The following is a 16,013-nucleotide window of genomic DNA, read 5'->3' on the forward strand; positions in this document are numbered from 1 at the left end:
GGCGCATGCCTGTAATCTCAGCTGGTCTGGAGGCTGAGGCAGGAAAATGGCTTGAACCTGGGAGGAGGACATTGCAAGAGCGTGCCACTGCACCCCAGCCTGGGCAACAGAGTGAGACTCCGTCTCAAAAAGGGTAAATTGGAGATAAAGGCACCCGACCTAAATAAGGCATGCCAGAAACCACTGCAATGGCTTTTGAATTTTCTGCTCCATTTATACAGATAATAGAACGCGGGCTCTGCACTGCTGCTGAACGCAGAGATTGTCTAGACCTGGGCCCCAGCCTTCGCTGACTGGGCCACGGCCTCCCGTAGCCGTGCTGACCTCCTCCTGCTCAGCCCCGCATGCTCCACCAGAGTGCAAATGAGAGGGAATTACAGAATGATGCCCCTGGAAAGCAGGAGTGGCATTTGCTCTTGGAGTTTGCTGGAGAGACAGCTGTGTCATCATTATCCATGCTAAGGAGGCAGGGACACAGAGGATAAGAAACAAATCATAATACAAACGTCGCTTCTCTTTGGCTGAGAAATGCATCTGTGATTTTCTCTTGGCAGATTTCCCTTCCAAACGTCTGGCTCAGGCTGATAATGAAATGAGTTCATGCTCCCTGCGCTTGCAGTGGCTGCTGGTCAGTCTGTGCTCAGAAACGTTCTGGGTGGCAGAACCCCTGGTTGGACATTTGCCATAAATAACCCAGGCGTGGGTAATTGAAAGCTGGCTGCAGATGGAGAGATAAGATAGACAGGACTGGGTTTTAATGTTGTTTAATTGGAGGGGATGGGGGAGAGTAAGGAAGAAGAAAAACAGATCTTCTTTAGACCTGCTAAGAGCAGAGAAAAAACAGATCCAAGTAGAAACAGCCTAGGGAAGGTTAGGATCCTGGATCTGGAGCCCAGATAGCTGTGGCCATCCCAGCATGGAGTCAGCCATTATCCACGTTTTGTACCCGAGGGAGGTGCCCCCACCTCCAGCTCCCAGCAGCAGAACCTTTTTGAGTCTGTGCTCCTAGTCCTTGGGGCACACTAGGTTAATGGGGAGTGGGGGTCAAGCTAGGACAATACACATGGAGCCCATCAAACGAGTCTTGCCTTCCTACAGTGCAGCAGACAACGGAGGATTGGCCTTAAGTTGAAGGCCCAGGGGAGAACAGCTCTAGCTTTAAATGTTTAAAGCACTGATTTCCTAGAAGACATAGACTTAATAATTTATTATTCATCACACAATATGAAGAGAGCAAGGAGAGCAAAGATATGCCACAAGGGAATATCATGATTCCTTCTTCTTTTTGAGACAGTGTCTCGCTCTGTCACCCAGATTGGAATGCAGTGGCATCATCACAGCTCACTGCGGCCTTGAACTCCTGGGCTCAAGCGATCCTCCTGCCTCAGCCTCCCAGGTAGCTAGGACTATAGACTTGCACCACCACACCTGGCTAATTTTTATTTTTTATAGAGACAGGGTCTTGCTATATTGACCAGGCTGGTCTCAAACTTCTAAATTCAGGCACTCCTCCCACTTCAGCCTCCCCAAGTGTTGGGATTACAGGAGGCATGAGCCATTGCACCCCGCCCACTATTCCTTCTTATTTGTCTCTGGGCCATACTGACCCTCTCTGTCTCTTTCACAGCCTAATTGAAACTTTTTTTTTTTTAAATGAAGTCCTTTTGATGGTGACTTACATCAGTCTGTTTTTTCTACTTGCTGCTTGTTAAGAGGCACCAAGTTCTGAATGTCCTACGTCCTTTTTTTTCTGGGGGTTTCAGAGCAGCCAGTCTTCATTTTCTGGATCTAACCAACCACACTCTTCACTTTGGGTGAGTTCACGCTCAGCCCCAGCTGATTTCAATTAACAGGCTCTCAGAGCAAAGTCGCTCAAAACAACTTAATTTTTTTAAAGGGCAGACTTATTTTAGTACATGACTACAATATATTACAAGTTTCAACCAGTACATGCGGCATATGAGTTAGACTGATATGTCCACATGGATACTTAGGGAGTGCTTCCTGGAAGCGGCCTGGAGCTGTGGTTTAACAACAGAGAATCAGATGGCAGGGACAGAGAATCCTGGCCCGGAACGAAAGCAGCCCTCTTCTTAGCCCTGTGCTAATCTGGGAGGCTGATGGAGGGGGAGGGGTGGGGTCAGGGGCAGCTGGGTCAGCATGAATGACTGAAGCTGGAGCCACCCCTTCCTGGCCCCCAGCCAGGTCTCAGCTGCCCACCTTCCGGGGCTGTGACTGTTGGGAGAGTTACCATTTTGTTTCTAACCTCAGAATGTTTCCATAAAGTCAGTCCCAGGAGAGTGGGATTTTGTGGCCAATTCAGGGATGGCTGAGCTCCTAAGCATATCAGAACCTCTTAGGAGGCCTAGTCTGACAGGTGGGGCACCTGGCTGCAGAACCTCAAGTCCTCCTCCGTAAAATAAAGAGGACTTAGTGAAATGGTCTTAGAGCTCCCGGCCAGTTCTGCTTCTCCACTTCGCAGTTTCTGTACTGGAAATGTTTTAGTAGCTGGCCTCTTAATCCCAAGGTGTTAGGAAACAGATGATGATAAAGGCACCACATTGCAGTTGCACATCCCTCTGTATTTTTGGCAGAGAGCTTTCTGGACACACAGCCCCTTTGGTTCCCACAGGCCTGTGGTGGCACAACAGCTCTGCCTCGTGTAGTTGAGGTTCTGAGGTCACCCCCTGCACTCTGGTGGCCTCCCTAGCACACCTGGCTCTTGAGTCCTGACCCGGTTTCCTAGGCGTCTCTCCGGGGCTCTCACTCTCCTCAAAGGCCACCAGGCAGCACTGCATCACAAAGTCCCTGAGAATGACACGCCCCAGCCCTCTCCTCCCCGGAGCTTTGTGCTCACCATCCCCCAGCCACCAGCGGAGCCTGGGACCTCTCCCCTTGAACATCAGCTTTACAGCCCTGCAGCCAGAGCTTAGCTCCCTGCCCTGTGACCTCAGGAATCCCATTCTCCCAAATGTCTCCTAAGACAGAGAAAGAATGTCTGGAACTTGGTTTTGATGACATAAAGTATAATAATGACCATTTAACTGAACTTTGTAGTCAAGCATTTTCACCCACTATCTGATTGAGCCAGCACCCGCCGTTAGCCTGAGGTGGGAGGAGAGAGGCTCAAGGTGTCACTTTTTGGCTGCTCATCCATTTTCTAGAGGAGGCCCCTGTTAAAGAACAAGGGTTCCCTGGGAGGAAGCCATCACCCTAGAGCCTGTACCAGAGCCTGGTGTAGACTGATTCGTGGGTAAGTGGGCAGCAGGCCTAGGGGACCTGGCAGGTGGACTCTGTCTGAGAGGCAGAAGGGGGCTGGAGCCCGAGATTCTCCAGGACAGTGGATCTCAGCCCTCGACAGGCATCAGAATTGCCCAGGAAGCCTGGCCCTGAGGGTGTGGCTGGGCTCAGGTACTGGGAATTTCTCTTGAAAGCTCCCTGGAGAGTTGAACGTGTGGGAGGGTTGAGATCCCTGCCCTGGGTGATGACCAGGGCAGGATGTGGGGAACTGGGACAATGTGGGGGCACTGAGCTCTGGCCATGGGAGTGTGAGGATCTCTGGGAGGCCAGGAATACTGTTTTATCACCCAGAAACCTCTGGCTTGGAGCAGACGCCTCACCAGGAATTAGATGGACCAGAGTGCAGATGGATTTGGCTCCTGGTGTCAGAATTTGAAAGGTCTGCAACTTGACATGTAGACAAGACATGCCACTAAACTCACACAGGTTCCTCCGAGAACCCTTGGGCTTCCTCGCATAGCAAGAAAGGCAGAGCAGACACATTCCCTGAGGCTGAACATCTGCAGCTAGAAAGAATTGAAAGCCTTCCCAGGTCCTGCACTGCTGGGAGCTCAGGGACAGGTGTGGGACTGTTCTACATTGTCTGACACCCACCTTTATTTCCTCTTTTCCAAAGAGATTGTGTTGAGTGCCTGCTGCTCCACTCCGGGAAACCTGACAACCAGACCTGCCACAGCCTGTGCAGGGACGAGGTGATCACATGGGTGGACACCATCGGTGAGTGTGCCGCCGCCGCCCCCTGGGCAGCCACGGTTTCTCTCCTCCCTGGGGAGGAGGGTGGTTTTAGCCTTGAGTCAGGAGGCACAGCCCAGGCTTCCTGGGCATAAATGTGGGCTCCCCATGAGGACCCGGTGCTGGAACCGTCATCCACGGCTGATGGGAATGTAGAACGGTACAGACTTTGGAAAGCAGCTTAGCAATTTCCTAATTTCCACAGAATACAATGTACCAATTCCACTCCCAGTTATACAGCCTAGAGAATTAGGTCCATATGTCCATATAAAAATGTGTACAAAAATGTTCACAGCAGCATTATTCACGATAGCCAAAGGTGGAAACGAACCAATGTCCATCAATGGATGAACAGAAAAGAAAACAAAGTGTGGTCTATATACAGTGGACACTATTGAGCCACTAAGAGGTATGAAGTACTGACACACGCTACGGCACAGTGAGGCCTGACCACAGTGCGGAGTGAAAGAAGCCATGTACTATATGGTTCTGTTCATATGAAATGTCTGACATAGGAAAAGCCATGGAGACAGAAAGTAGATGAGTGGTGGCCTGATGCTAGGGAGAAGGGAAAATTGGCATTGACTGCTAACAGGTGTGGATTTCTTTCTAGGGTGATGGAAATATTCAGAATTAGTAGGAATGGTTACACAACATTGTGAGTTCAGTAAAATGACTGATTGTACACTTTAAAATGGTTTAAATGGTTGGCGGGGGGGGGGGGGAATTATGCACCTTGAAAGGGAATCTGCATCTCAGGCTCCCCTCACTGGCAGGCTTCCCCACTATCTTCACCTCTGACTTCTGTAAACTCCTGGCCCCCAGCTGCCTGTCTGTCTTGGTCCTAACTTACATCTTTTGTAGACTTCCTTGTTCCCACCTCCCTATTTTGACTCACTTCAGTCATGGCTTTTGAGGGATTTTTTGTCTTCCAGACAGGGTCTCTGTCACTCAGGCTGGAGTGTAGTAGCACCATCATAGCTGACTAAAGTCTCGACCTCCTGGGCTCAGGCAAACCTCTTGCCTCAGCCTCCCAAGTAGCTGGGACCTACAGGCATGTGCCACCATGCCACCACACCTGGCAAATTTTTGTATTTTTTGTAGAGACGGGGTTTCACCATGTTGCCCAGGCTGGTCTCAAACTCCTGGGGTCAAGCAATCCACCTGCCTCAGCCTCCTAAAGTGTTGCCATTACATGCCACCATGCCCAGCTACTTCTTAGTATTTGAGCTATGTATGCATTCAGCACATATTCACTGAGCGCCTACTGTGTGCCAGGTGCTGTCTGTCTCCTTAGGAGACTGTGGGGAGTAGACCACAGTCTGGTTTCTCACATGCCTGTCTTCCTGCCCCTGCTTCTGTCTTGCGGCTCAGCCTGGCTGACCTCAGGTTCTGCCTGCAGACCTGGGCTGGTTGCCCCTAATTAAGTACACGTGGTTAGAGAAGGAAACAATGCCTTCCTGTGGCCCAAGGACTGGTTCGCTTGGTTCATAGCAGTGACAGCCGTTCATGCACAGCTGCTTCCCAACCCAGTCCTCTGAGATAGAGTGGCAGAGAAAGCTTATGTTCCAATCCATCATTTACCCTTCTTCCTTCTTCCAGGTTTTTTTCATACGCACACACTCACATGCTCACTCATATTCACCCAGCCCGGAAGGGAGCTGAGACAGAAAGTCCAGGCTTTCATGTGTGATAACCACACAAATTCATCTGCTTCCAGGTTACAGCTCCGTCTAGCAGCAGGGTTAAAAAGGTTAAAAAGGCCAGAGCTGGAAAGCGTTTCCCGCCCTAGGACTCATTGCCATTGCCGCCGCATTTCCTCACCCCTCGCCTCTCTGTGCACTTCCCCTAGTTCCTTTCCCTCCTAAAAAACAGCCTGCTAACCCTCTCCCAGAGAAGCCTTGGAATGTAGATAATGCCTGGACAGGGATGCCTCCACCTTGGGGAAAGGTAGCAAGGAGGGAGGGAGTTGCTGAGGCAGCTTGAGGGAGGGGCTTCTTAATATGGAGGAGAGAGGGCGGGCAGCGTTCAGGGCTGGGCTGGGGACAGCCTGAGCTCCACGCTGTCTCACTTTATCTCCAGGCATGGGCACCAAGGTGGGCACCAGCCTCTCACCCAATGTCCTCATTGTCCTGTGGTTCTTTTTGATTTTACATCCCAGGAAGGAGTTGCTGCCTCTTGGCCACTGCGGCCAGCTCTCAGCCCCAAGTGGCCTGGGCTGTTTCTCAAATATGAAGCCTCACTCACGCCTCGAAGGGGGCTGGGATGGCTCTTTGTTTCTTTCCTTCTTTCTTTATCCCTTTAATTTCCGTGGCCAATCCATTCACCCGTCCCCACCCCGATACCATTCAAACCTTCTCTTATTTCACATCACCCCTGACTAATACTTCAGAGGCTTGGAGATCCTCTAATGTATTCCACGTGTCCCCAAAGCCATCTAAATTCAGCCCTGGGCCTGTGTTCTTGGTGTGAGAAACCTGAACTCATCTTCAAAGGCCCAGCTTCCTCTTAAGACTTTCTGCCCACACCCCCCATGCCCTTTCCTTCTTCAAGGCACTCGGCTCCCTGCCCCGACCATCAGCGGCTGTGGGCTGCTCAGAGACTCAGGCCATTCCCACTTGGTTTTCTTCCAGTGAAAGATGACCAGGAGGCTGTGCTTTGTTTCTACAAAACCGCCAAGGACTGCGTCATGATGTTCACCTACGCGGAGCTCCCCAGTGGGAAGTCCAACCTGACGGTCCTCAGGGAGCCAGGTAGGTGAGGGCTGCGAGGGGATCGGCCCACTCAGCCCGCCCTTAGTTCTGATTTCTGATGCCACTCCCTTCTCTGGGACCACTGCCCTTTCTCTCCTCATTGGCCTTTCCAAACTCCAGGGAGAGGAGGGATACAATTTCTTATTTTTCTTTTATTTCTTTTTTTTTTTTTTTAGACAGGCCATCACTGTGTCACCCAGGCTAGAGTGCGGTGGTGCCATCATGGCTCACTGCAGCCTTGACCTCCTCAGGTTCAGGTGATCCTCCCACCTCAGCCTCCCGAGCAGTTGGCACTACAGGCATGCACCACCACACCAGGCTAATTTTTGTGTTTTTTTGGTAGAGATAGGTTTTCACCACATTGCCCAGGCTGGCCTTGAACTCCTGGGCTCAAGTGATCCACCTGCCTTGGCCTCACAAAGTGCTAGGATTATAGGTTTGAGCCACTGCACCTAACCAGTACAATTTCTCATGAAGATCAGATCTAAGGTCACTGCTGCTCCACTCCTAGAGTTTAGAAGAAAGATGAGTGTGCAGCTGGGGGCCCATTCTTGGGGCAAAGCTCTAGGGGGGCGTGAGTTAGGGCAATGGGAGTTATAGAAGGATAGGGCCCTGTCCCTGGGGAGAGTCTTCTCTTAGAGGAGCTCAGAGGTGAAAGTAACCACAGAACATACCTACCCTGCACAGCCAAAGGCAGCAAGGAGCTGCTGTGTTCTGCAGGGAGGGTGCAGGGCATCTGGATCACCTGGGCTGGGCAGGGTATCACTCAAGTCAGGGAGCATCCAGCTTCACACACAGCCCGGGCAGGGCTGCTGCTCTTCCCAGCGTGGATTCCAAGGACAACGGAGCGCTGGGTTCAACATTACTGCTGCTCCCATGCTTAGCTTCCAGAACCACTGAAGAGGTCAAGCTGTAATCTAAATACCAAAATTCTGCCTCTGCTTGGACTCAGGGACCAATAGCCTTTGCCTTGGAGTAACTGGAATTTCTGATATCACCCCTTACATTCTTCTTGGGGGTGAGGAGGCAGGGGTGGAGCAGAAAAAGATTTGCTCTCTTCAGCTGACAGCACTGCAAACTATTTTTCCAAATTGGGCCCAACCACATAATGTGCCTTCCTGAGGCCAGAGGCAGAGAGAAGTGTGGTACCAGCCTAGGACGCACGCCTGTAAGAATGAGCCTTTGTTTCCAGTGCTGTCTGTGGTTCTTTGAAAATAAGCACATTTACTCCAAGGAATTCCACACTAAAGGCTTACAAATGTTGGCCCCCAGCCCAGACCTTGTGGAAGTGGCTTCATGGTACCTCCTGCCTGCCAGTCCGCTCCTGAAACCATGTACATGAAAGCTGAGCGGGTCCAGCATCCCACAATGGAGACTGGGAGAGGCAGGGCATGGGTGCTGCCCATGAGGGGAAGGCAGCTGTGCCCCAGGGCTCTCATTTAGACTTTGCCACACTTGCTGTGTGACTTTGGAACAGCCACTGGCCCTTTTGAATCTTTCATTTTTTGTATATTGGGAAAACCTTCCTGAGGATCTAAGGGAGAGCCAAGGAGAAGGCCTTTGGGAGGGTGCAACTTTCATCTCAGAAATGCCTGCAGCTGGGGGGTGGGAGGGACATGGTGATGCTAGTGGCTTTGCTTACCATGCTTCTGGTCCCCCCAGAGTGTGGAAACACCCCCAACGCCATGACCATCCTCCTGGCTGTGGTCGGCAGCATCCTCCTGGTTGGGCTCGCACTCCTGGCTATCTGGAAGCTGCTCGTCACCATCCACGACCGGAGGGAGTTTGCAAAGTTCCAGAGCGAGCGATCCAGGGCCCGCTATGAAATGGTGAGCGTGTGGGAAATGGGAAGCAGAGACTTCAAGCTCAGAGGCGTGGTTGAGTTCAGTGGTATGTTAGCAGTAGAGGCTCACTAATGTCTTTGGCATTAAAAACAAAGAACACCAGAAAGACTGTGCCCAGTTCTGGACGGAGAGAACTGCACAACCCCAGTGCAGAGTGACCTGTTCCAACACCCAGATCAGGAGGGTCATGGGGGCAGAGGCGCTGGGCGTGCCTCAGGAAGAGTCTGACCAGTCTCAGAGAGACCACAGACCCACAGGAAAGCTCAGATTCTTAGGGTCCATTACAACACTCACACCTGCAGTCTGGTCAGCCCAGGCGGACTGCAAACGCCCAAAGGACTGAGCGCAGAGTCAGTGCCTGCTGAACCTGGGCTTGGTTTCTGTTAAAGCTGGAAGGGACTTCAGAGACCTTCTGACCCAACTCTTCCTTCCAGAGGTGGATAGTGCAAGCTTAGAGAAGGCGAGGGCTTTCCCGGGGAACACAGAGCTGTCCTAGAGCGCATGGCCATCTCCTCCTGAGTGCTCTGCCTGCTGCTGTCGTGGGTGGCTGACCTGGGAAGGGATCCTAGGGCCTGCGTCCGCTCGTTTGAGTGTGTGAGCTAACATGTGTCCTCATCCTCTTCCCCGCCATGTTCTGTAGGCTTCAAACCCATTGTACAGAAAGCCCATCTCCACGCACACTGTGGACTTCACCTTCAACAAGTTCAACAAATCCTACAATGGCACTGTGGACTGATGTTTCCTTCTCCGAGGGTCTGGAGGGGGGAACCAATGAAAAGGTCAGACTGAAACGCCTTGCACGGCTACTCGGCTTGATCACAGCTCCCTAGGTAGGCACCACAGAGAAGACCTTCTAGTGAGCCTGGGCCAGGAGCCCACATTGCCTGCACAGGAAGGTGCCTGGCCATGTCACCTGGCTGCTAGGCCAGAGCCATGCCAGGCTGCATCTCTCTGAGCTTGGGATAAAGCAAGGGGACCTTGGCGCTCTCAGCTTTCCCTGCCACATCCAGCTTGTTGTCCCAATGAAATACTGAGATGCTGGGCTGTCTCTCCCTTCCAGGAGTGCTGGGCCCCGAGCCTGGCCAGACAAGAAGACTGTCAGGAAGGGTCAGAGTGTGTAAAACCAGCATACAGTTTGGCTTTTTTCACATTGATCATTTTATATGAAATAAAAGATCCTGCATTTATGGTGTAGTTCTGAGTCCGGAGACTTTTCTGCCTGATGGCTATGCCTTGCACACAGGTGTTGGTGATGGGACTGTTGAGATGCCTGTTGAAGGTACATCGTTTGCAAATGTCAGTTTCCTCTCCTGTCCGTGTTTGTTTAGTACTTTTGTAATGAAAAGAAACAAGACTGTTTGGGATTGAAAGTAAAGATTAAAACCAAAAGAATTTGTGTTTGTCCGATACTCTATGTATTTGTTTCTTTCTGAACAGACTTAGAATGGTGCCCCCAGTGAGGACTGAAGCGGCCGTGTACTTCCTCAGGGGTGGGACACAAGCTGGTCTGATACTTCAGACTACAACTTGTCAGTAAGCATGAGGTGCTCAGGGCAGTCAGGGCTGTGCAAGGGAGCACTGAGCAGATGCCCTTGGCCCCTCCCAGCTTTTACTGACAGAGTTCCAGGCTAGACACCATAAAAACCACCCCCTGGTCTCCCTCCCTTGTTCTAAGGGGCTGAGGCTGGAAATAGATTGTGCAGACAAGCGAGGGTTGAGTGGTGGTTCCCACACAAAGTCACCTCTTAAACATCATTAGCAATAGCAGTTCCCTTCCAAGGCCTCCCCTCACTCCCAAAACACTTACGTCCCATGCAGGCCCAGTGCAGAAACTACATTTGAGCTTTTTTCCTGCAGGGCCATGAAGTCCCCTTACATTCCCGTATCTGAGATGGTTGTCTGACCCTCTCCCCTTATGTACAGAAGAGGAAACTGATTCTCAGAGAGGGGAAGTGGCTTGCCATTCAGTGTTACGAGGTTGCTGAATGACAAACTGTTCCTAAGACCCCATCTCAGGCTGGCCACAAGGCCAGCCTCCTCATTCCTGCTTGCTCTTAGAAAATCTTTCACTGATCATCTTTTGTCACTGGAATAACTTCAAGGTTATGCTTTCATTCCAAGTGGATCTATCCTCAAGCTGTGGACCAAATTTCCCTTACTTCATTTTGGCAAACATTAAGTCAAATGGTCAGATGCCTGTCACTACATAGAGCCTATTACCTGGAGCAAATACCAACAGATTGAGTTTCCTTCATCTTGTGTAAATAGGATGGAACAGAGACCTAGTAACTTGGTGATACTGCCTTAAACCCTTTTCGGGATAAAGCCAAATGTAAATGAAAACATTAAACAGATAAATTGCGGCATTGAGAGTTTCTGAATTGAGAAAATAAAATTTTGGAAGAAACTTTTTAGGTTTCTCTCCTGTTTAATTTTGGGTTTCCTGGAGATAAATCATTAACTGGCTCAGAATCTCATTTTCTGTAAGAGCACGCCATTCTGGTTTTTTTGTTGTTGTTGTTAGAGGGTCTCACTGGGTCACTCAGGCTGGAGTGCAGTGGTGTGATTTCAGTTCTCTGCAGCCTCAACCTCCTGGTTTCCCGTGATCCTCCCAACTCAGCCTCCTAAGTAGCTGGGACTACAGGTGTGCACCATCATGCCCAGATAATACTTTATTTTTTGTAGAGACAAGGTCTCACTATGTTGCCCAGGCTGGTTGGTCTAGAACTCCCAAGCTCAAGCGATCCTCCCACCTTGGCCTCCCAAAATGTTGGGATTACAGACGTGAGCCACCGCACCTGGCCTGGGCACAACATTCTTGAGTCACAGATAGCAAAGGAAGATGTGTTCTAGTTCCACCTGACGTGGAAGCTGGAGGTGTTCAGTCTGACGCGGAGGGATGTTACGGAACCCGCGCTCACGGTGCCTTGCTGCCCTCTGCTGGAAGCTCTTGGAATGAGCTGTTTGGAGATCTGACTCCTGAGATTCCGACCCAATGTATGATGTGAAGGTTATCCAGCGAGCTGCCAGTGACCACAAAGATAATCTATTCCAAACGCTTCATTTCACAACCCACCCCCAGATAGGTCATTTTGTAATTTTAAGATACTTTTATCAAAATGGGCCTTTGGTCGGGCACGGTGTCTCAAGACTGTAATCTCAACACTTTGGGAGAGCAAGGTGGGAGGACTGCCTAAGCCCAGGAGTTCGAGACCAGCCTGGGCAACACAATGAGACCCTGGCTCTACAAAAAAGAAAAAAAAAAGGGAATTCTCATACAGCTTGATTGACTAGTACTTTATGAAACTAAAGTGGCCAATAGCTACCTCTTCCAGGGAAGAAATGTGATTTTTAAATTTGTTTAATTAGGATCAAAGCTTGAGGTGATTACCATGAAAAACTCTTGGGATGAATTTCAGGTAAGAGCAACCAGATGGGGAAAAAATGTCAGGGTGGACAGAAGGTCCTTCTCTGCTGGAGTATGTCCTTTAGCTCCTCCCCCTCCCCGGAGGACATCCAATACCATGGTTCCTACTTGCTGCTGAGGACAGCCTTGTATACTCAGCTACTGTTATGGAATGGATTGTGTCCCTGCAAAAATTCATTTGTTGTAAGCCCTAAAGCCCCAATGTGATAGTATTTGGAGATGACGGAGTCTTTAAAGAATGAATTGCGATTAAATGAGGTCATAGGGTGGCACCCTAACTCAATGCAGCTGGTGTCTTTATAAGACCAGGTAGAGACCCCAGGGCTGCAGAGAGGAAAGGCTGTGTGGACACAGTGAGAAGGTGGCTGCCTGCAAGCCAAAAGGAGAGGCCTTAGGGGAAACCATTTCTGCTGACACATGATCTTGAACTTCCACAGCCTCCAAAACTATGAGAAAGTAACAGTTGTTGAAACCACCCAGTCTGTGATATTTTGTTATGGCAGCCTGAGCAGACTAATACAGCTAGTAACAAGCTTTGAGACTGGCAGAGAGGAGGTGAGGGGAATTAAAAGACACAAAGGCCGACAGTGACAGCGCTGGGATGAGGCTCCGGAGGAGGTGTTGCGCCTGTGGGGTGTGAGGTGCCTGAGGAAGCTGGGGGTTTGTCCAGTGGGCAATGGAAATGCAGACAGGGCATGGCATGTGAACATGCCTGGAGCTGGGTCACTGCCTGCATGGAGGCTGTGAGCACTCAGCTGTGGCCTTTCTCCTGGCTGCGACTCGGCATTGGGGCTCCTCTGGAGGTCCCCCAGCTGAGAAGGCCTAGTTAGGTTTCTCCCACCTGGCATCCTGTTCTCCCCCAGGGCTCCAGGCTTCATAGTCAGGACCCAGCTCCTATTCAGGCCTTCAGACCCTCCAGGGGTGCAGACATGGAGCTGGAGGGAGAAGAATAGGAGAGACAGCTGAGCAGGCTCTCGTGCTGGTGAGGGGGCTATGCTTGAGGAACAGTTCTTCTCAGCCCCTAAAGGCCCCGCCTGCTTATTTGCTGCTTTGGGAGGGACCCACGGGAAGCAGGGAAGGACAGTTGCTGCCTGGCCAGCCCCATCTGACAGAGCCACCTCCAAGACGGGTTGGGTGATGTGTGAGAAGGCCTTCACATCCAATTTCTTTCTCTTGGATGTGAATGTCAGGAAGTCCATCTCTCCCCATGACTGATGCTTCCTTCTGTCACACAATGGGGACTGTATAATCGGTATGGTATGTTGATGGTTAGGAAGCTGCGAACCAAATGCATTTAGTGGACTGTTCAAAACATGGGGACAAGAGAAAAAGAGGCTCGGGTTCTTAGTGCCACCCCTTTTCCTCTCAACCCAATCCCACTGCCCCTCCATTAACAACCCCATCCTCTTCCTACCTTCCCCTTCTACACATATCCTGATCCTTCTGATAGATACGTGGCTGCATAACGTTTTCACTTTAAGATGCCTCGAATTCTTGGTGCAAAAAGGCAAGCTCTAAACTGCAAGGAGCAACCCATCAGGGGCAGCCACCTCACTGACCTTCTAGGGTAGGAGTTCTTGACCCTTTTGGGTCATGGGCTGCTTTGGCATTCTGGTGAATGCTACAGACACCCTTGTCAGAACAATGCCTATAAATGTGTAATAAAGAAGACGCTAAAAAGACTAAGCCTATTTCTCGGGGTTATCATCTCAGTTTGATTTCAAGAACACCCTCCCTGGAAGACACATCATTGAAAGCTTCATTGGTCCCACCCACATAGAATATCAGACCCCTGTGACTGAAAGCAAACTCCTCATTTGATCCTCACAACTAACCCACAAATACCACATTCAGGGAAGGTATTTCCCCATTTTACAAAAGGGGAGATTGAGAACAGTCACACCTTGAGTGAGGGTTGGTGAGACCCAAGCTCAAGAATCCCTTCTCTAGAGTCCTCTGCTCTGCACCTGCTCCTGGAAAAAGTCTGACTGTCTCTTCTTATCCCAGAATTCTGCCACATGAGGGGGAGTCATCCGAGTCTCCGTCTTGGGGGCATACATCTCTACTGAAATAAAATGAGTGCTCTAAGAGCAGACTGATACATTATAAAATGTCTCTCCTTCCTCCTTGAATCTTTCTCTTTCGTCCTCATCACAAGAGCAGTCTCTGGTACACACATGTGGAGGCTAAGGCAACTCCAACTTGGAAGTGAATCTGCCATGTTGACTTCTGATTAACTCCTGTTCTGGAAAGCTCTCTAAGATTTCCAGTTTATCTATTGTTCCTTGTGTAAGAGTAGGTACTAACTAAACAACCTTGATGTTATTGTATTTACCACAAGTTCTGCCCTTAAGCAATTGTCCTACACACCCCTTCTGAATCACATCCATTCTTTCCTTGCGGTCTGTAGCCCTAGGTTTAGGGGATGATGGCTCAGGGATCCAACAACTTGTCTTACTACTGCCCAAGACACAGACATAGCTTCTGTTCTTAAGTCCCCATTAAATATTTCTTTCTGAGAAACTGGATTTGTTAGCCTCTTTCTCTGACCTCTCAGCTTCCTCAGACTTTGAGGGGTAGGTTTGCATAGGCCTGCCAATGGAGAACAACACACGTTAACCAAGACCTCAGGAACTGTTCTATTTTTTTAAATGAAGGAGGATGACAACTGACACAAATGTCATGTTTCCTGGCACAGAAGTTCAATCCTTCAAAGACTCCTTTCCATTAGGGAGACACACGGGTTGGCCTGGCAGGGTTTCATATCAGGGAGGCCCCAGGTATAAGCTGATATGTGTTGGTTGGCACTCATGTCCTGACACATGATCATAAAACAATTTTTTAGAAAACATACACTGAACAGGCCGGGCGCGGTGGCTCAAGCCTGTAATCCCAGCACTTTGGGAGGCCGAGACGGGCGGATCGCGAGGTCAGGAGATCGAGACCATCCTGGCTAACATGGTGAAACCCCGTCTCTACTAAAATACAAAAAAAACTAGCCGGGCGAGGTGGCGGGCGCCTGTAGTCCCAGCTACTCGGGAGGCTGAGGCAGGAGAATGGCGTGAAACCGGGAGGCGGAGCTTGCAGTGAGCTGAGATCCGGCCACTGCACTCCAGCCTGGGCGACAGAGCAAGACTCCGTCTCAAACAAAAAAAAAAAAAGAAAACATAACACTGAACAAAACACATGATCACCTGAGGGCTGTGGGGGTCACACCTTGTGTGAGCATCTCCACGTGGGTGATGAGCTGCACCTTAAGGACCCAGGAGGATGGGAAGCCAGGGATACTTGGGTTTCCCTCCCACTCAGCACCTTTTCTTAGGGTCTCTTTTCAGCTCAAGCCATAAGGATTGTAGGCTTGATTTCAGTTGGGAGACATCCCCCATTGGATGGCAATGGAGTTGAAGAGGGGAAGAAGGCAATAGAAGTGAGGAAGAGGTAATGCTATAGCCCGAGAAGAGAGCACAGGGGCTTGGGGAAGTCAGAGGGCAGCAAGATGGTGGGGGTGAGGGAAGTGTCAACAAAAATAGTGGAACTCTGTAAAATATTTGAAGGGGGATTTATTCTGAGCCAAATGAGTGACCATGGCCCGTGACAAAGCCCTCAGTAGGTCCCAAGAACATGTGCCCAAGATGGTCAGGGTGCAGCTTGGTTTTATACATTTTAGAGAGGCATGAGACATCAATCAAATGCATTTAAGAAATGCATTGGTTTGGTCCAGAAAGGCAGGACAACTCAAAGCCAGGGGTGGTGTGGCGGGGTGGAGGGGCTTCCAGGCTATAGGTCAATTCAAACATTTTCTGGTTGACAATTGGTTGAGTTTGTCTAAAGACCTGGGATTGACAGAAAGGGAACGTTCAGGTTAAGATTGTGGAGACAAAAGTTCTTTGAAGTCTTATAAATGGCTGCCCTTAGAGACAATAGATGACAAATATTTCCTATTCAGATCTTAATCTC

General features: G+C 50.1%; 2 protein-coding genes across 7 annotated transcripts in view; one reads left to right on the forward strand and one right to left on the reverse strand.

Annotated features, from left to right (window-relative positions):
• Window positions 1–10,038, forward strand: part of ITGB5 (integrin subunit beta 5) — a 123,211-nt gene extending 113,173 nt beyond the window's left edge. Inside the window, exons 12-15 of the mRNA XM_017855327.1 lie at window positions 3,917–4,017; window positions 6,666–6,785; window positions 8,448–8,614; window positions 9,270–10,038. Coding sequence (XP_017710816.1) covers window positions 3,917–4,017; window positions 6,666–6,785; window positions 8,448–8,614; window positions 9,270–9,365 — 484 coding nt within the window. The 3' untranslated portion in view covers window positions 9,366–10,038. The remainder of the gene's footprint in view (window positions 1–3,916; window positions 4,018–6,665; window positions 6,786–8,447; window positions 8,615–9,269) is intronic.
• The window catches only part of UMPS (uridine monophosphate synthetase), a 35,336-nt gene continuing 19,379 nt past the window's right edge, over window positions 57–16,013 (reverse strand). The window contains exons 7-9 of one of the 6 annotated variants that reach the window (XR_001882096.1): window positions 12,898–12,991; window positions 11,428–11,652; window positions 9,363–9,384 (exon numbers count right to left, since the gene is read on the reverse strand). The gene's annotated coding sequence lies outside the window, so the exon portion shown is untranslated. Of the gene's footprint in view, window positions 719–9,296; window positions 9,385–9,812; window positions 9,984–11,427; window positions 11,653–12,897; window positions 12,992–15,252; window positions 15,890–16,013 lie in introns of those variants that run through there. The other 5 variants (XR_001882095.1, XR_001882094.1, XR_001882099.1 and 2 more) reach the window with 5 other exon arrangements.

The sequence above is a fragment of the Rhinopithecus bieti genome, unplaced genomic scaffold, assembly GCF_001698545.2.
Source record: "Rhinopithecus bieti isolate Rb0 unplaced genomic scaffold, ASM169854v2 scaffold_39586, whole genome shotgun sequence".
Lineage (NCBI taxonomy): Eukaryota > Metazoa > Chordata > Mammalia > Primates > Cercopithecidae > Rhinopithecus > Rhinopithecus bieti.